Source organism: Nansenia antarctica (assembly GCF_963989245.1).
Source record: "Nansenia antarctica genome assembly, chromosome: 3".
Classification (NCBI taxonomy): Eukaryota; Metazoa; Chordata; class Actinopteri; order Argentiniformes; family Microstomatidae; genus Nansenia; species Nansenia antarctica.
This window is the reverse complement of record NC_137688.1, coordinates 46,544,725-46,566,254: the sequence shown is the minus strand read 5'-3', so window position 1 is coordinate 46,566,254 and position 21,530 is coordinate 46,544,725. Positions and strand designations below refer to the sequence as shown.

General features: G+C 42.2%; 1 protein-coding gene across 1 annotated transcript in view; it reads right to left on the bottom strand.

Moving 5' to 3' along the window:
- LOC308152706 (interleukin-1 receptor accessory protein-like 1) overlaps nucleotides 1-21,530 on the bottom strand; it is a gene marked incomplete at both ends in the record, with an annotated part of 199,840 nt that overhangs the window by 95,583 nt on the left and 82,727 nt on the right. Inside the window, 2 exons of the mRNA XM_080525758.1 lie at nucleotides 12,982-13,135; nucleotides 16,181-16,367. Coding sequence (XP_080381884.1) covers nucleotides 12,982-13,135; nucleotides 16,181-16,367 — 341 coding nt within the window. The remainder of the gene's footprint in view (nucleotides 1-12,981; nucleotides 13,136-16,180; nucleotides 16,368-21,530) is intronic.

Sequence of the window (21,530 nt, the reverse complement as noted above, 5' to 3'; positions counted from 1 at the left end):
GTAGTCGTAGGCGGCGTATCAAATGACAAAGCTAAACGTTTAATGAAGGAAACAGTCTAAACAACTTGGGTACTACGGACGGAACAATAGTCTCAACCTATAGTTCCGTGCGTGAATTATGTCAACCCACCACATTACAGAAGTAAAATCACAGTCAGATGGAGCATTCGGTAAACAGCTGAGTATCAGCTGAGTTAAAGAAAACAAACTCTTACCTTTGATGAGACCCACATGAGCCCTGTTTTCCCGTACTTCTCCCGTGTGTCTCTTATTGTCCAAATGTTCCCTGAATTTTAGCTGCATGTTTTTCCAGCATGTAATTCCGTTGTCAAAAAAAAAATCGTCTCCCCTTCTTTTCCCCTTGACAATACTGTGTCGTTGCTAAAGTGACGGCACATAAGAATCGTTTTTTTGACTTGCTAATGTCTGCTAACGTAGCACTTGAAACTGGCGCCGTTCTCTGGACTACAGCTGCTCCCGCGTTAGCATTAGCATCCATCTTTTCTTCTCCCTTCTCACCGTCACGAGCTCAAATGACACTTGTCGGCCGATCTAACTCTTAACACTCACTTACAGGACTTCTGACACCATGTCGTGTTATTCTATTAAACATACACGTGAGTCCTTCTGTATTTCAATGTAAGTGTCTTTATTTTAACTCGCTCTGTAAGCTCTACAATACCGGTCTCTTGTTGTCTCGTCCCTAACCTGCCCACCTGACCTGGGGGGTATTCCATCAACGTCGCTAAAGGAAAATCCTGGCTTATTTTTGATAACTCTCGCGAGACCTATCAGAATATGCCTGGATATTTGTAAGAACTCTCGCGAGATTTATCAGACTAAACCTGGATTTTCCCTTTAGCGATGTTGATGGAATACCCCCCGGATGTCACTGCGGTGGCCTGTACACAATAACAATAATACCACAGTTCACATTTAGACCAATCAGGAGCCCTTGTGTCACGTCGTCAACTGAATGTCATTAATCTGATTTTGGATCAGCGGTTAGAGAGAGATGGGCGTGGATTTAGGTGCACTTTTAGTCAACATCCATTATAGCGCTGATCTAGGATCAGATATATTTTAATCAGCTAAAAAAAAATTGTAATATTTTTTGGGAGAACTTTTTTTTTTTTTTTTTGTGTGTGGACTGAATCAATTCGTGGCGGAGGAAATTCCATCGTGGCGGCCCGCCACCAATAAATGCATGTAGAGGAAACACTGGTTCTGATCTGGCTCATTGTTTCTTGAACCTTTTGCCATCCTGTAGGCTAATAGCATTTTAAGGGCAAAGTTATGGTACAAACACAACATTTGTATAATGCAGAAACTGCTATGACTGTTGGTGAAACAGACCGCTGAGTCATGTTTTCCTTATGTAACTTGTGTCAAAGAAGATGTGCATTACATCCAAAGCCTAAAAGCTGCCAAATGACGAGTAACATGTCAAATAGTTGCCTTTTATTTGTAATTAGGGGCCTTACTCAATTTAAGCTCTATGCTGCTCAGGCTGCCTCTCTCGGTATTAGGATTAGAGCTAGAGGAAATGATTGCTTGTGTGTGTGTGTGCTATCTTCATTCTTACGGGAGCTGAAAGACACCCAAACAAGAAGCTGGTTACCATGGCCCACCAAGGACATCCATCATTGCATTTGGAATGGACTGAGGGGGCACACATGGGTGCACGCTGCATACCCACACACAAACACAGACATACAGTACATACCAATCTCTCGTACAGGTATTTTTTAGCACCAACAATGCACACAGTAATAGAGAGTAGTGCTACTCACTGCTAGAAAAGACAGCCGACAGTCTCCCTGGGAGATGGCAGCACTAGCTCTGCTTCTCAACTCAACAGAACACTGACAATGGGAGCTGTAATGTTCTCACCACTACAGTTTCCATGGCCATGACACTTGACAGAATCCTCTCCTGCATATCATCTTTGGCGAATCCTGCATGTCAGACCTTCCCATATTATGGAGAGAAAATAGCACATCTCAGCAAAAGGACCGACGTCTTGGCAGCAATCACGTTAGCAGTATGTCATGTCAAATTCAGTCCACTCTGAAACACTACAACCACCAAAATACAACAACTGTAATGCTTGCTAAAATACTTTTTTTCTATGTGTGATTTTGAAATGGTAACAATGGTATTATGTTATAAAACAGACATTTAGGAAAAGTCAGAGAAGTAGGAGGGCATGGGTTTCACATTTAGTTATTTTATTGTAGTGTTACATTGTGCCATGAAAATAACAACGGGCAATTCACATACTGGAGAGGCTGATTGAGTCGTCCACTAGCTTGTCTTTCTGGATAATCACTGGGAAGTAAAGACTGCCTACATCGGTATCACTATTTTGCTGCACCTACAACCAATTTTGCTTCCTAGCGTTGGAAGCACACCTGTTTGGGAGGAGAACCAGGTGTCCTAAATGAGCTCTACTCAGCACCAAGATGGGGTTAATGACACAGTAAAAACCTCAAGTCATTATAGCCAGTTAGAGGTAAACATGTGAGTAAACCCTAGCCCACACCAGTATTGTTAGCATTTCTAGCATGTTTGTAACAAAAGCATTACGTAATGCTTTTTGTTACAAACATGCTAGAAATGCTAACAATACTAGTGTGGGCTAGTACGGGGGAAACACTATGAAACCATGGCCACTGGCAGATAGAAATACAGTGAATAGAGCTGACAAGATTCCTTACTTTAAATGTCCAAGAGAGGCATGTTTGTTCCTCACAATCGATTCCTTCCTATTCCAAAAGTTGGATCAAACTGAATGAAACCAAAATAAAAGATCTGTAAAATGTGTGTGCACCCACTACATCCCAGGTAATACAGTAACTCTTGGCGCTATATTAAGTCATTATGTAGTAGGCTACTAACCACCAAGTGATTATGCAGAGACCATGTTATTGTCTATTTCATTTATCCTGGAGTGATACTAGAAGTTTCCTTTCACAATAACACACATTTCTCTTCCCATCCTGACCTGATGCCAGGGTCCCCTTTGGGAGTAAGTGTGTGTGTGTGTGTGTGTGTGTGTGTGTGTGTGTGTGTGTGTGTGTGTGTGTGTGTGTGTGTGTGCGCGCGTGCGTGCATGCGTGCGTGGGTGCATGTGTGTGTGTTCATATCGTCAGAGTGACAGAGAGCTGCAGTATGATTGGATCATATTTATGAAATCTTTCGACTCCAGGGAACAACGCAATACAGCTCAGAGGAAGCAAATGGTGGAGGAATGAAAAAATCAAAGGAAAGAAAAAGGTTGATTATACTGAGGCTGCTGAGAAGACTATGGAAATAAACATTGAGACAATTACAAGCAAACTGATCATTTTCTGTATCAAGGCTCAATAGAGTGGTTAGCTGTGTATTGTACCGCTGCCAGGTATGTACACTAACGTACAGCTGGTTGTTGATTTTCACCATTTTAATTTTAAAAATGCCTGCTATCCAATTCGCTATCCAAGTATCGAGGAATATATTCTCAATGCAATCTCAATTAAACATACATGTTTGAGCTATCAAAGGCTGCTGCGTCTATCCTGAAAATATAATTTAAAAAGAAATGCATCAGTAGCTTTATTATTTTTGCTTTTTACCCACACAACCCACATACTGTACAAGTCCAATAACATGGTCACTCACTCATCCAAGACCAAACTTGGATACAAACATTAACATTTCATGTTACAATGATGAGTTCTTGCAAAGGAAATAGCCATATATAATTAGTATATATATATTGGATATATTAAAGTACTCTAACAGAGCCACACCAGAGCAAAAGGAAAACCAGGCCCATTCAAGGCAACTTCCGGCCTCTACCTCCGGCCTCTACCAGTCTTGTGAAGTTCTAAAAAATAAAATAAATAAAAGCCCTCGACTCAGCTAAAGCTACACTGATTGGCTTTTGTAATAAATGAGAGAGACACATTTTAAACCAAGCCATTTTGCCATGGCCAGCTAATGATATCTATATATAACTACATTAGAGTGGAGATACTCAGCCATGAGGGTGCATTAGACACCTCCTTCCACTGCTAGACATGCCCCGCAAATCTTGTGACGGCAGCACCCTCAAGAGCTAGCTAGCTAGCGCTCAGGTCACAGAAAGTGCCACTTCATCACCACGTCGCGACACAGCCATCTCAGCATTGGAAGTTAGAGAAGACCTAGCACCTTGGCCTTTCCAAGCATTTTTACATTGTGCGCATGACAACTGGCAAGATTCCTTTGAGCAAAAGTGGTGCACGGTGTGCTCTGCTGATAATAGCCGGTAGCACTTTACTCACTATCATACTGTTCCCAGCGTGGTTATAAAACACTATGTATTGTGGAATAAATGCAAGTCAAATGTGTTGATTTAATAACAACAATAACAGATAGAAGAAATATCATACAGTAGAATGCAATATAAATTAGTGAAATGTAGGTTTTCCTGGCCCTACAAGTCATAAACAGATACCATTTCCCATCGGACCTGGGCTGAAATTGGCATTTTTTTTCTCTTTGCAATATTTTGAGGATTGATCGATTCATTGTGATTGATTGGCTGATTCACAGTAATCAACCGATCAGTGATTGATTGGTTGATTGATGGTTTGAGCCTGCCTGGAGCGCAAGATGGGTGGGGCTTGTGCTTTTGGAGACTATTCCACTGGTTCCAATGCTAAATCAAGCACAGAAAGACAAGAAATACGGAACTCAGGTATGCCTCCAATAATTTTCCTCTCCAACACACTCCCATTCATCTGCCCCACAATCAACACACTCCCATTCATCTGCCCCACAACTGTACATCAGCAGCATCCCCCCTCCTCCTTCCTCTTCCCCCTCCTCCTTCCTCTTCCCCCTCCTCCTTCCTCTTCCCCTTGAGCTCGGCAAACAAGTAAAAACATTTCTCCCTGACTACAGAGCTGCCATGAGCAATCCACTGAAGCATCATCTGTCCAACATGTTGCTAATACACATGCATGTGTTTGATCAAAGGCAGGTGGAATGGACCCGCTGTGCCAACTGATGCCAGGTGGTTGAGCCGCTAACAGCTTGTTAAAACACCAAGACAGTACCTGGCTGATAAGAACTGGTCACGTCACACAATTCGGGAGAGAACAGGCTGTTGGAATACATAATGATGTTGAAGGAACAATCGGTAGCTTTTAATTTTCTGTTACAAGTGCTGTCTAAACAATGAGAAGCTCCAGGGATGTGGTGGAGGGTAGACCTACAAAAACACAGTTTACACAGCTTTTTAAATGTAATGGCGAATAGCATTTTGGCCTACCCACTTCCGCAAAGATGTGCGGATCTAACATTAACATTGACTTATATATAATTTTCTCCAGTGTACAGAGCCACCTTTGTTCTACCTCTACATCCCTGGAGGGGGCGGTTGTACGGGGCGATTATGAGAGAAAATTAAACAATTCAGTGGCAGTTACATTTGATCCATGCTGCACAGTTCTCTTGGCGCTTCTCCACTACCGTACCGTACCGTACCGGAACCCGTGTGCCCGCTTTGTTTTGCTTTCTCCACTGCCAACTGGCCCGTACCGGGCCGTAGTACCCGTACTGATTTTAGCTACCCTTCCTGACTCGGAGCGAAAGGTACCATCCGTGCTACGATGTGGACTTTTTGCCTATCAGCTCAATAGGAGGGTATGCTTGAGGACATGAAAACATGAAGTGGGGGGGGACAAAGATGGCAACTGGTTTCAAATAGGATGAGAGAGTAGATGAGGAGGAGAGGAGAGGAGAGGAGAGGAGTGGAGTGGAGGGGAGAGGAGGGGTGAGGAGAGGAGTAGAGCATGCTTGTACATTATAATGTCAGAAAATAGCAATGTTCCACTTTCCCCTACAGCACGATAGGTGTAATGACGATTTGTTGGTGTTTGTTTTGATGAGGTACTCTCAGGCTCTGTCTCCATTTGTGGAACGTCTCAAAACTGTTGCAGAGATGTTAGTGGCAGAAAGCCGTCCATTTCCACTCACACGCAGCCCCTAGAGGCCCTCTGTCAGTAATGCGTTTATGAAAATGAGCGGCTCTGCACATGACAAATCACTGTAATTGATCACACGGCCATCCATCAAGCTTAAGAGCCCTTCCTCGGAGGAGAAGTGCACTTGAGGCTGAGCGCTTAAGACAAGCATCCCCCTCACCCACCCTTCCCTTCATCTCCCCCTTCACTCTCCCTCCTGTTTCACCCTGCACTCTTCATCATCATATGTAATATCTAAGGCAAAATAGCACATAGTGTACCAATGTAGCCAAATACCTATCAAAGGAGAGACTGATTTAGATTTGGTTTATTGGGTTTTCACTCTGTTGCCAGGACAACCAGAGGTTGAGATTGTTGGGCACAGATGGTGTTGATGCCACCTTTTTCTACTTGTTATGATCAAGTGACCTAATGGTCCTTACAGGTCTGATACTACTACAGTCTCTCTGATGTATGTATGATAAAGTATTACCAAGGTCAGTGATAAAAAAAGAAGGAGAAAAAATCATTCTAGCTGTAGATAATAAGAGCCTTGATCTACATCGCACCGCGCGTGCACGCACACACACTCTCTCACACACACACACACACACACACACACACACACACACACACACACACACACACACACACACACAGTGCTGTCCCCACACATTAAGAGGACCCCATCGACGTATAAAGAGGAACATTTTTGCTACTACTCTCACAAATGTGGAGTTATAATAGAGAATTACAGAGAATATAGGATGAATAGCCCAATGAATAGCCCCTTATCAAGCACTGTTTCAAGGGGAGAAAAGTAATGTACAAACATATCAACTATGGTCTCACAAAGGACATCAATCCTTGAGGCTAAATTTGCCCGTTGTTGCTTTGGACAGGCTAATTATACACTATCAATTAAAAGAGCAATTACGACTCACCCTTCTTCATATGCTAATGAGTCAACTTCAGAGGGTCCAGGAAAGACCTCTGTAATGGCTGCCGATTCATCAGAGCCCTTTGCGGAGTAAGAACACGGTACCTAGACAACAGCAGGGCTCTACAAAATCTAAAACACAGACTAAAGCCCATTTTCGGGTCTCTCACTTCAACATGCACAGATCAGTTGCATTTCATTGTAACTCCTACCTTTTTCACCTTTGCTTTGTGCAAACAAAATAGAAAACCTGAACAATCAAGTATGTACAGGGCCAATCAAGTATGTCTTCCCATGGGAAATCCAATGGAGTCTATAGGAAATGTAGGGTTATTATAATATATATATATATATACTACCACGAACTGGATGTGTTGAAACTGATTATCCACTGAATAAACTGGAGAATTCAGGAGGCTCGAGCTAGAGGTTGTTCTTATCACAGATCTAAGACCAGATTGCTCTACCCCCCATCCCTTATAGATGTATGGCTCAGTACACTGTGCTCTTTTTGCATTTTCAGTGTTCCTACTAGTATTGTTATTGGTGGTATTTCCTTGCTTTGGTCAAATAGCTCAAAAATAGGCAAAAAAAATGTTGCATGCCACAACTAGAGAGCATCAGTAACTACTATGGTAAAAAGTAATTGGGCCAGAATCTTGCCATGATGTATTTTTCTGCAGGTGGGTATGTTTCATTAAATGGACAATAGAACGTTGAACATGAACATTCCATAACTGTCTAGACTGTGATGGAATGTTCATGTTCAAACAATAACACAATATGCTGTGTTGGGGACAGTACCGGCAGCATGCACCTCACAACTTGGGGTTCGCTAACCTCCTTGAGACCCTCACACTAAGTACAACACGCACTACTGAGGTGACACCAACGAAAAAACCCAACAAAGCACCACTGGCTCCCACCATAGACGATGATGCCACAGTGTACAAGGGTGAAGTGAATGGTGCAAACACAAGCTTTGAACATACCTGCCCACAGAATCACACACTAAAAGAGATCAACACTGCAGTAGCAATGACATCATGCACATCGTGCAAAATGTTTTATAACAGGCATGTTTTATAATTTAGGCATAGCAGCTTTTTATTTGCTTTTTACTGTGTGTTTACATTATAATTTATACTACTTTCCTTTGCTCTTGATTTGTTGATAACATTTACTTTCTCGAATGGTCATTGTTGTTTTTTCTCTTGCTGCTTTATTTCCTGCCCATGTTCATCACTACATTTTCCTTACGAAAAGCACATTTCCCCCTTTCTAGTGAAGCTTGATGTTGCTTCACTCATTCACTAACCTTGTCATTGCCTCTATGCTGTATATTGATTCAGCTTAACATTATATATCCTTCACAAATAGCCTATACAGACAACTTTACTCTGGTCCACACAACTTTACTCTGCCACTACAATGTGTTACCATGTTGAAGCATTTCTAGATATCTCAAAAAACAGGCCTTTGATATTTGACCATTTTGGCTAAAAGCTAAGGCTAATGCTAATATAGCACTTTAAAACTCATCTTGAAAACAGACTGAAGCTCAGCTTCTACCCCAGGGCCATCCAGGCCCTGAACACAGCAAAGACCTAGGTTCTAGGCCCTGGACAATCTAGACAAATTGATGGCAGCTACTAGATTGAAATCAAGTGTAATACTGAAACACAACTGTGTACATTTCAAACCTGCAAACTGCGACACTTTAAATGAATGTGCAATAACACTATGTGCAATATGACAACCCTAGGGTACATAAGGTTCAGAGAATAGGAAATGTTAGAATAGGTATAGCATAGCATAGAGTACAGCACAGTGTTTTATTTGTATAGTATAGTATAGTGGATAGTGTACATAGCCTTTATTTATGTAAACCAGCTCTTTTCCCTTCTTGTTTTTAGTTTTTTTTTCCTAGCACCAGGGGAGCCCCCCCTCCCAAATGTCGTTGTTTGGTACCTGTACTATATCAATGACAATAAAGACCATTCATTCATTCATTCATTCATCTTCTCATGACCGCTTTACCTGATTCAGTCAGATGGGGGTGGCATACTATGCTAGGCTTGCAGAATATAGTGTAAGCACATTATAAGTATTGAAATGCTTGACATAAACTATACAACATGGGTCATTTACTGGGGAAGGATAATCCACAATGCATTTTCGTATTTACGCTTAGTGTGTATTATCATCACAGCATAGTAGCCTATGTATATCAGGCCATAATTAGGTGACTGGTACCTTATAGGCCCGTGGTCCTAGGGTACTTCATAATATCATAGCTTAGTATATCATGAGTTCAACTTGGCCCATATTAGGTGAGTGGTCTACCCCCCTGTCTGTAGGTCTACCCCCTATCTGTCAATCTACAACCTGTCTGTAGATCTACCCCGTGTCTGTCAACCTCACCCCATTTATGGTAATGGGGGCATATATGTAGGAACACGCGCCATTGCCGTTTGCGGTTATATATTTTCTTTGTACTTTGCCAAACGTCATATCAGACTTCTACTCCCTATAGGGATGAATACCTATCTGACCCTGTCACTGTGGGTTAGGAGAAGACTTGTACCTACTCCATTCACAGGAGGCCATGTCAATCATACGGACACTTCCATGGTTCTTTTGATTTCATTATACCTGAGGGCATTTGTGGCATTCTCCTGCTTGTCTACAGTATGTGGCATTGCGACATTTCACTCTGTCAACAGCATGTACATTATTGTGCTTTGATACAAAATTTAAAAAACAGATCACCACCATCAGTCCCAACTCATTAGCTACAGTCACACGGGGCCATTTACTTGCACAAGCCACAATAACACCCCATTGAGTAGGTGTTTAATCGTCACTCCTTTATTGTGTAGTTTTTAATCCAGGAAATCAAATGGCGTGCCTTGTAAAACAGTCGTTAAGTCCCAAATTTAATTTAAGGAATAATGTGTACTTTTTAATAGTCCACGATGGCGAGTGAGCTCAATAAAATTTAACAGGTCCTTGAGACAATCAAATGGAGACTGACCTTTCTTGCCCTTCTGCTTCAATAACAGGGGCAATAGACAATTGATAGAGAGAGCCGACAAAGGTTGGTGATGAAAATCAGATGAACTGCAGGAGCATGATGATGAGACACCCAGACGAATGGGCAGAGCTCTACTGAAATGAAAAGAATTATGCCATGCGTGTGAATAAATTAGATTTCTGTATTGGAGAAACAGTAGGTAGGCCTACACTACTGTAGATAGCCTACAGCATATCCTGTATGTAGTCTGATTTCACCCATGTCATCCTGAAAGGTCCAGTATAAGGTACAGATTCAAGCTTTAAAATGGTCACAATACATCAGTGGTGATAAAGGAATCAGACAAACGCACACAGGAAGAAAAATAAACAGAAGCAAGACTGGGTGGGGGTGCTGTGGGAGATAATTGATGGGAGGTAAAACCAATGGCAATGCGTCTAGACTTTTTCCTGATCTTTCTATTGGGTAACAAAGGCCAAGTTTGATGCATTGGTCCACCAGACCTTCCTTGGCCGAAAGTTTCTGGTGATCAAAATTAAGTGTATGGCTACACAACGTCGATACCCAATTTCGAAGCCAATCTGATCTCTGACCACACAAGCGTTTTCACACCGCCATTGATCATCGCCGTTTTAGCCAAATCCGGCGCCGTGTAGCCTATGCCTAGAAGACAAACTGTTTATAACAAATGAACATGAAAGTCACGGAACTACTGCACATATTTTTCTCTGGTATATCCTGAAACCATGATGGTTATACAACGGATGATCCACGGTTGTGGTTTCCTGGGAGAATACTGTCAGACAGCACGGTGGAGGAGCATTATGACTCCAGAAGAAAATTAATCAGGCTAATCTGGTTGTTTTGCAAACAGGAGCTGTAGATGAACATCACATAATCTGTCATTGCGTAAAGCTCTTATCAGTGCCAGCTCTAACTGGAAAACAACATCACAACATATTGGACACTCTCTGAAGAAAACAACCTTATTCACTGTGCAAAATTAAGGTTTTGTGAAAAGGCAAAATGGCTCGATCATTATTTAGTCCACAACTAATATATTATGTTTGTACTCAGTGATATACTTACAATGTGTTAGTCAAACATACAGTCATACTTGAACATCCTTGAAGATATTATGTCAGCTCTATTTTCATCTTATCCCCCTGACACGGTAACCTCAGATAAAGTATGGAAACTATTTTCCAACCTTTTCATTTACCACATAGACTTACAACAAATCTAATCTTGACATGTCTGATGTGTCTAATCGTTGACATGTCAGATGTGTGTAATGACATTTCACTTTGAAGACAATTATCAGAAACCGCTCCACACAAAAGAAGAAGTGATCTCGAAAATTGACAGATCTTAGAGATACTACTGTACCACTGTTTGTGATTGTCATCATGTTCTGATATACAATCTACAAGCAATCAGAATATTGAGTGGTTTATTTGAAAACAGATAAAAAGCTTCCAATTCTGTTTAAATCATAATGCTAAAACATTTGTTTAGCGTTTAGCATAATCGCCAGACTATTCATGTCAGGTCCTACAGTAAATGCTTAATGTATCTCAGCCAGAGGAAAAAAGTCCCGCAGGATGAGATCAGAGGCAAGTGGGGACATGATTGATTGCTAAAATTGGCCTTCAACAGACTCTGCCTTTGGCTCTTTAGGGGATAATAAACTGTAATCAGATAGCCGTAAACTGCAAATAGTTTGTTTGACCTCCGACTCCGTATGTGATGGTAGCTGCATTGAAATGTAACAGCTCTCAATATATCTCCTGCATCTTTTCTCAAGCTTTTTGTTGTTGGGGGAAAGGCACTTCACTGGTCAGCCTTATACTGCTCACTGATTAAACACTCAGCAAGACGACATCAGTCACTACAGAGTAAATCCCTGCTTACAGATACAGTATCAACAACATCAACAGAATTCATATGTGTCAACACTGCTATTATTGGCGCTTCCCTCTGTGGGCACGCCTCAAAGATAAGTTATGGTGGAGGGGGACTGAGGACTGAGCTTATGAGTAATGATGAACTTGAATTTTCACTAAAACAAAATCTAATACACGTGGTATGGGTGCAGTAATTCTGATGTAATCTACACACCTTAATTGGATTGCATGTATATAGCTATGCTGTGTATTATACATACTATAATAGTGCCTGATCTGCAGGTGAAAGACAATGTGCCATACTTACAATGAGTCAACTCTACCCCAACTCTATTTTTCATATCTTCTGCCTATGAACAGTCAGCAGGAAATTAATCACAAAACTGAGATGGAAGATTTGGAATGATAGATTATCATTTTGATAAGAATTGGGGGAAATGTATATATACTTTTTAATCATGATGACATTGAATGATGTACTATTGGGTTTCCTTCGAGACTGCCAAAGCAGTTGTAACTACATCAACCTTGACAGTATCAGAGGTGAGAAATCTTCACTCTGTCACAGTCCTCCCTCTAAGTCTAAGATAAGGGACTTTAAGTTCAAGCATTAATATTTCAACAGTCTTAGTTAAGAAAAAAGTGCTGAAGAGGCTTTGTGAAAATTCTGCTACTTAGCAATTAAAGAAGCCAGAAGTCAGGGCAGCAGAGGTATTGACTGCAATACCCTTAAAAGAAAAGCAGCATTTTGTAGTGTCAACAAAACAAGAAGCAGTACGAAATGTACCATTGTAAAAATAGAAAAAAGGGATTCTCATTTTCTGGGATTGCATATCTACAATATGTCTTTTGATACTCTGCAGTATGACAGATTTGTAGCTCAAGTGTCTAAACAACTACCGGTACTAAGCAACCCAAAATTGCCCAAAATGCAGCTGTGCACAAACAATGATTATTAGATTTAGTGTCCCACAAGGAATGAATATTGCTTTGCTGACAACTAAAGAGATGTGATATGATTTATCAAAGCCAATACAAACTTAATAAAATGATCACTAATGGCCATGCATAAAGCACGTCACCCAGTTAAGTTCTCCTTACCTGTGACAGATAGCTCAGTGGTTCTTCGCACCACAAAGCTCCCAAACTGCAATTCACACGTGTAATTCCCAATGTCATCTTCGCGCACTTCGCGGATGGAGAGAGTATCTCTTCTCCTTATAATACTTTGTCTCCACTGCTTTGGCTTGCATTCCTTCAATCAAAATAGAGAAAAAAACAGACATGTAATGCAAAATGATGTACTGATTTGAATTCTTTTGAAAATATTTTTTTGTGTGTATTTTTTAAACAAATATAATAGGCTAGTAAGTTAGGAGACCCTAACTGGGTCCCTGGGCCCTGAACTCGAGAGGTTAACCCGGGAGGCCCACTCAGGAACTTTATGGGGAGAGTATGTGCGTACATGTCAACATGAAGCCACTGGAACTGGTTTTCTTTCAGTGAACTCAGTTCGACCCCTCTGCACTCTTGCACATTCCTATTCACTGAAGCACCTTTCAAACACGCCTGGCACAGGCTGAGAGGTGTTGCACGGTGCTGCAAGGTGCTGCAAGGTGCTGCACGGTAGCCAAAGTGGGCTTCTACAGATACTTTGCAGTTCCCAAAAGAGATGGAGGGTCATGCCCCATTCTGGACCTACTACTGTCTACTAAACAGTTATCTGCGCACTAACGTTGTTGAGAGCACACTTTTCTAGTTCAAAAAGCCTGGGGAAATCATTTGCAGAATGCATTTGTAGCTACAAGGGAATGGAATCCCTTTTTAAATGAGTGACGCCTAGCGACACCAAAGCAATCAAATACCTTGCTTGGGGGATCCTCAAAAAAACTGAATTCCGTTTTTTCTTAATGTTTCCTTTAATTGTCTTCAATGTTGCAAGCTAGCATAGGCAACAACTCTCTACAAAATAGTCATTACCAGTTGGAAAAGACAACACATGTGTATAACAAGCAACCATTCTATGGGCATTATGGGTTCTTGGAATGTAAGATCCAATACAATTGCGAGCACATTCACCCATCGTTCCGTCCAGTCCTGACCTACAAATTCCTTGCCCTCTCGTTCGGTTTGTCCTTGCCACCAAGGACATTCGCAAACGTGTAGAAGCCGCCCTCGAGTCCCTTTGCATGTATTGACAATTCACTCATATGCGTGGACACCAGGGTGCAGGGTGCAGTGCACACAGCAATGCTAGTGGAGCATTTGCCCAGCCGAGGCATCCGGATAAATAGTGCCAAAAGCTTGCTTACCCCGGCCCAACCATTGGACTTCATCTGTCAGTCACTGAACTAGGTGGCAGGGGGAGAGCAGTCCTCACCAGAGAAAGACATGGCCCATTGTCTCTGGCTGTTTCTGCTGGATTCATGCCACTGGTGTCTTTGGCTACTCAGGCTCATGGCGTCCTCCATCATGGTGGTCTCACTCGACCTCCTTATGTGGGACTTCCAGCTCTGGGTCTTGTCATTCCATCTGGATCTGGATCTTCATCGGTGCAGACATGTGCCTGTTTCTACAGGGACATGACTTCCCAGTCAGAACGGACAACATGTCCACTGTGGTGTACATCAACCGCCAAGGGGGGAATGCACTCTTGACAGCTTCTGGTTCTGGACAGGCTGGCCTAGTGCTGACATGAAGCAGCGGGCATCTGTTGTGTCTACGAACAACACATGTGCCAGGCAGACGGATCTCAGGAGCGGAGTCGCTGTCCCAAAGGGGTCCACTATCGGGGGACTGGGACTTCATCCACAAGTGGGTTCAGAAGATTTCCAGACATTATACAGCTAAGCTGCGCTCAATCTGTTTGCATCTCGAAACAACCCAGAACTGAGCCAGATCTTGCTGTTGTCGCCTGTTTTGTGAAAACGTTTATGCCGTATCAATAGCTCCCCATAAGAGGCTTATGCAGCAGAGTTTGTTGTGCTATCAGTTGATCAGATACCATTGGTCAGGTGCAGATGAAGAGAACAAAACAGAGCAGAAGCACATTATCGAATAGGGAATGTTTATTAATCTTTTCGCAGCCTTTAAACACCAATTGGAGGGACTTCTTAGGACTGACAGAAACAGCAAGAGAACATAACCCTAACCCTAACACTCAAAAACCAAGCAAAACAATAAATAAATAAAAAATATATATTCTAAGCGGAAAATAACAACAACCTTTTGGGAACCTATTAATCCATTCAAACTTGAAAAGTCACTTTGATCACAAATTCATATTCATCTAGCACTTAGTGCTGTTGTATCTACTTCCTCTTTGGCGAGCATGTGTAGGTAGATTTCAGTACTGCAGTACTGCATACTGTAGGTAGATTTAATTCTAGATGGATGACGCCAGAGCAGCTGAGTTCATTGTAGTAGGAGTGAACCTGGAGGACTTCTGCAGGGATGACATTTGTAAAGGCTCTTTGTTTCGGTTCCGCCTGCTCTCCCAGTCTAGCCCCCAGAATTCAATCAGCCTCACTTTCAGAGCAGAGCCAATAACTGGCGGTCTTAGGTTCACAGTCATTGTCCATCTTTTAATTTGATTGACTCTGAAACTGAAGAAGCACTGTGGCCACCTTATCAGACATTCATCCACTTTTGATGAATTGGCCCCCTAGTCCCCTCGGCTACTTTGTCAATGTGCAGCAGGGGCGGCTGTTGGGGGCAGAAATCGGACAGGTTCATTGTAATGCACGTGTTTGAAACCATTCCTCATAATACCATTCCTCATTCCATTTCATGTATAACAATGAGCCTCTTCTCCGATTTATACCTCCACCAGCCTCCACTGGTGTGCAGCTACCACGTGGGCAGCTGGCAGAGATCGCTCAACTCAGATACTTGTGGCAGGACCTCCGCCTTCAGACATACAGGGTATGTCTAGAGTTCATTGATTCCTCCTCAGACTCTTGACGTAAATGCACAAGGCCCTTTTCCATGATGTGTTGCGATGAATGACATATTTCACCAAATGAAGGTCCTCAGTGTAGCTGACCTGAAGTAGGTGCATTTCAGACAGACTGTGAATTATGGGTGGATAATCTCACTCATTCTCATCAGTAAGCACATTCTGCAGGTAGGCCAAGCATTTACTTAGACGTAAACAGATTGTACAGTAAGTTCCCATATGACACAATAATAAAGTTACTAGAGTGATGTTGTGATTACAAATTATTTACCAACTGATTTCTTTCTGAAAATAATTTCAAATGAGCAACATGTGTTTACTGTAATGGATAGGTACTCTTACCTTGTACCACAAAATCTCTGGCTCCTTCCCAGGCTGCATATAATCCTCAATGTCTGGACAGGTGATCTCTTTGCTTTTGCTTAGTTCTGCCTTTTCAAAATACCTCATTTTGGAGTTGTAGCAGAGGTCTGTGTCGTTTTCCGCCACTGTCAGTGACATGGACACTTTCATGCAGTATGTGGAATTCCTGGAACACAAAACACAAATGGACAAATAAATAAAGTCAATGATTTGTATTTATAATTGTATAAAACGGCCTTCTTATATCAATATTTGTTCATATCTTACGGTACTGTAAGCCTACCGAAAAATCGAATCACCTCACATAACATAGCCTACTTGCTGAATAGTGAATTTTTGTTTTAATACGTAATTGTGTTATAATTGGCAGATTCCATTGTCAAGTAACATTTGACTCACAACAGGAGATGAGTGACATTTCTCTCACACATCAGCATGACAAATCATCTCAGGCTCCTCTCAGCCATAGCTTGTTGTCCCGACTATTACAAATTCATACAGCACTGCATTGTGTTTGCTCAACCGTTCAAGTATGAATGCCAATGATGTGGGGGTAGATTAACCTGGCTATCGCAAATTATTGATGGAGAAGACAAAAGAAAAGTGGAGGGGGGAAAAGGGAGGGAACGGAGGTGGGGGCTAATGCAGAACGGCAGTGTTGAAAGTCAACAGCAGTGAAGATTGATTGAGCCTTTTGTTTCTCTGCGTTATGCAGATACAGTGCAAGCTAGCAGAAAATCACTTGCCGGGATTGGTGTTCTGTAACGGGTCATACCAGAAACGCAGAACAACCTGCCATGGGAAAGAGGCTGTACGGAAAACTGGCACTTATATTTTGTGACTGTGTGCTTGCTTTTAGGCCGGCAGTAGAATGAGCATCAAATCTAACCACTCACAGATGGGTGGAGTTGCTACAATTTCACTGCCTAGTGTTATTATTGCTCTCTGTATTGTATTGGTCCATAACTATTGGCATAGAATGTTCACATGAATGAGCAGGTAGAGCAAGCCAATTGTGACTTACCCTTTCATAGAGTTCTGTTTTTGCAGGATAAGTAAGCATGTAACAGTTTAGTGCTTTTCTGCCAGTCTATTGGCTAGTATTGACTCTGGTTGAGTGATTCTTACACAATAATCCATGGGGCATTGAAATCAAAGGGAAGACCTATTGAGTCCATGGGATGCTGTTGAGAGAAACCAGCCTAAAATGATCAATTAACTTGATCAGTGCACCTTGCTCCCTCTGAAGCCAAATATGGCTAATGAGAAAGTCACTACTTACGAGTATCATCAGCTATTATACAGCCTCGTTCTTCAAGAACTCACACCTGATGTTTTCAGTTGCTTTCCCTATACTCCTACTCATGTCTTTACTGCACATACATACATATCAGATATGTATACGCCTTGTATGCCCAAGAGTGGCAACACAAAATAAGTACACAATAATTAAATAAACTTTCTGTCTTATTTTGAGTTTGAACCCCACTACTATTTGTACATAATGGAGTCACTAGTTTAATGCACCAACTAGACCGATACAGAGCAGGGAGATGGGTATTTCTTCTGATTAGTTCAGTATTAAACACTGTACCCCCTGGCTGCAGATCCAACAATTGGCAGCATTGGGCAAATCTCATTGCTAATTTCAGGGTAAAGCTGGTTACACAGATCGAGCTGAACTAACAAACAATTATAAACACGTTGAATCCTTATATAATTAAGCAGCATTAGCTGGCTAGCAGATTAACACACAGACACACACACAGACACACACAGACACACACACACACACACACACACACACACACACACACACACACACACACACACACACACACAAACGTCCTGCTATAGTCAAACACTTGAATGGGCACTGCAGGCTGTCTGATTAAGTGTGCCCATTTTATGAAGCTGGGATGCAAATGTGACATGATGTGGAGATTATCTGAAACAACTTTCACCAGATGGACACCTGTGCAAATGAGATCCCCTGGGTCCTCTCCCTGCTAAATATTCTGGGCAGTGCAGATAAACTTGCCCGTTGGGAGTGAGGAATTGTGTCAGCTGGCCGTTCAGTGATCGATGGTCTGGGCCAACACTTTGTCCTACAATGTCTTTCCAATGTTTCACATCCTTCACAGTGCCTTTTAAAGCAAGAAAGCCAGCCTCTAACCCTGTCCCTGTCAATTAGTCATACTGTATATGAATGAAAAACGGAGGTGTTGAAGGAGGTATAGGGGAAAGTGTGTTGTACTGCAGGCTATAGTTTGGAGATGTGGCACTAGCAAGGTAATACCACAGTATTGATGAATGAGATGTCAGTCTAACTGTCAATATGAAGAGGGGCTGACTGTGCAATGTCACAGCAATGACATACCATGCAGTTCATTATGGAAACTGAGAAATCCTTGACTGACAGTTTTCACATACACCTTGAGGACAAGATAGGGGATTTGTTTCCATAACAAAATTGCTGCTGCAATGTGACAGTGAAAGGGCAATGGATTGAGGTCAACTATGAACTGAACACTTTGGTTTAGGAATAATGAGCAACTCACCGTTGTCAATGGTAAAAGTAGATAAAGTAGATGCTTCACAGAATATCACAAAGATATCAGGCTACATGATAACACAAAGTGATTAAGTTGACAAAAGTTTTGTCTGTACGTTGTTAAGTATCTGTTATCATAACCTCATGCATGACATGACATTCCCCACTTTGGCTGATGAAACCATTCTTAAAGGTACAGTATATGTGGTCATAATAATATCAAGCTTAGTTGCTAAATGTCTTCCTAAATATGAATTGGATACTTCATGCTGCATATGCATAATGTATCAAAGGAATGCAATTAATATTTGGGGGTCTTTTTACTCAAAACTAGACAAGAGTTCAGCTTTGAATAAATCATCAACGCAAAGAAGAAGAATAACAATAATGTAACAAAGCAGGTCTTTTGAAATAAAACCTTACTCGTAAAATTGAAAAAACATGCCACTCAATAAAAAATAACTTGGGCTTGTTCCAAATGGCTATTATGAACAGGACTTTCAAAGAAATCAATGAAACAAACATTAATTGTGGCCTCAGATGATACATCACTACCTCGGCACCACACCGCCGGAGCCTGTGAGCTACCAAGAGGAGTAACATGGCACTTCGCTTGACCTCTCTGATATATCAGACCCCCCCAGAAGCCTGCATACTAGCACCGAGAAGAGTAGCAACTAGCATCTGCCAAATGACCACCGCCAATCACAGGGGAGAGGACATTTAAAAGTCTTCCACATACACGACAACCTGCTCTGTCCCCATCAGCCAGGGAGCACAGAGGGAGCACAGACCAGGCCTGCAGATTACCCTAAATCAGCCTTTTATGGTCAGTGCATTATTTATGACCCAAACGAAGGTCGCGTCGTGCGGTGGGAGGCCCCTACCTGTAGCCCTGCTCATAACTCATCTGACAGCACGCGAGGCCAGGTGATTAACGGCCCACTCCCCAAACCTGACTGTGGGCCAAGTAGCCCTCACTTAGCCTCTGTCTCAAACTACTGTACTGCTGCCTGCCACTGTTTACCTACTCCCTACAGTATCTCTCTCTCTCTCTCTCTCTCTCTGTCTCTCCAAGATCTTTACAGAGAGACTTGCTAATGTCTATGCTAATACACACAGGCAGGTACACACACAAACAATGCAAATATGCTTACGCACGCACGCATGCACGCACGCACACACGCACACACACACACACACACACACACACACACACACACACACACACACACACACACACACGCACACACACTTTTATTTCCTCTCATACTCAGAATATACAGTTACCATGTTGGGCTGATAGGACATGATGGATGGTAAACAACATATGAAAGGCTTATATGCAAGATGTGACTGGTATTACAAGCAACTCAAAGTTATGCTTATCATATTGCATGCACAAGCACTCTTTTTTCTTCTGAGGGACAGTGTGATGGAGAGGTTCAATCTAAACACATTGACTAAGAGCTTTGGCCAGTGTTTTGGCAACGTTGGTACTTGTTCTTGAATGTACTCTGTCTTGGTCTGTGAATGTATTACTCTGGCTCAAACCACTTGTTGATGCCTACGGAGAAACAATTGTCATCCCAACTCTGTATTACCAACCAGACTTGAACAAAGGTTCTCATTGTCATTCCTCCTTCCCTCTACCATGGCCATATAAATGTGTCATTTCCGACGTATGGGCATTCAAAATACTGGAAATATAACACCGTTCGCTACCCTCTTCTGGGTTATTCAAACTGTCTGTTTAAAGTTCCGGCCACTTTGATTTGATTCCATTCGTAGCCTGCATCCCTTCTTGTATCATGCTTCTCATTCCTTGAGTGACAGCTGCGGTATTGCAGCTGTCTGGCTGGCTCAGAGCTCTGGGGTTTGTGAATAGGAAGATGCAGAGTCAGGTGGGTAGGAGGGAGGGGGCGACTCTGCTGGGGACCAGCATCCTGACATTTCGTCTGGCAGATAAAACTACCATCAGATATGAGGAGAGAAGGTCAGTGTCACTGCTATCGTATACTACGGGCCCAAGTCTTGTTTTGAGGCCTTCCTTCCCGTGAGTGGGTACCACTTGGGAGGTCACGCAGTAGGGAAGTGCCTTGGTGAGGAACAAATATAGCCTGAATTTGAATTTATGGACTGAAAATCTCTCTGTGGAGTCGAGGATGAGAAGGGGAGAGGAGAAAGGAGTGCATACAGTATCTTCAAAATATACAGTGTATGTATGCACATTATGTACCTAATATAAACTGCAAGCATACGATGAAGACTCATTCTAAGCAGAAAGACAGAAACTGATGACATTCAACACATTGAAGAAAAAAGATCTACCGTACAATGCACATATGTCGACTGTGAGGTATGAGGCGATTTCCATTTGACAAATTAGTCAAATGTGACCTTTGAGGGAATCGTCCTGGGTAGTCATGCGAGTACACACGATTGTGATGGGTGAATTGGCATTGAGAGGACACAGTTGCCACCAATCTCCTCCGCCAATCCAACCTCCTATTTCCCTGCAGCCTCGGGGCTTCAGGCTTCACTTAATCAAATGGAATGGGAGGCGGGCGACAAATCTCCAATCAGTAAAAGCGTGAAGGGTATCTAACAGATCGGTGCAGACATTAACACACATGCATCCGGTGGATTAAATTGTATTTCAATCACACAGAGCAAGCCAGGGCATCTGAGAAAGAACACATGTGATTGGCCAGAGTATTAGGATGTTGATGTTGGAAAGAGCTCATCATCAACACTTCATTGATATTGAGTGCG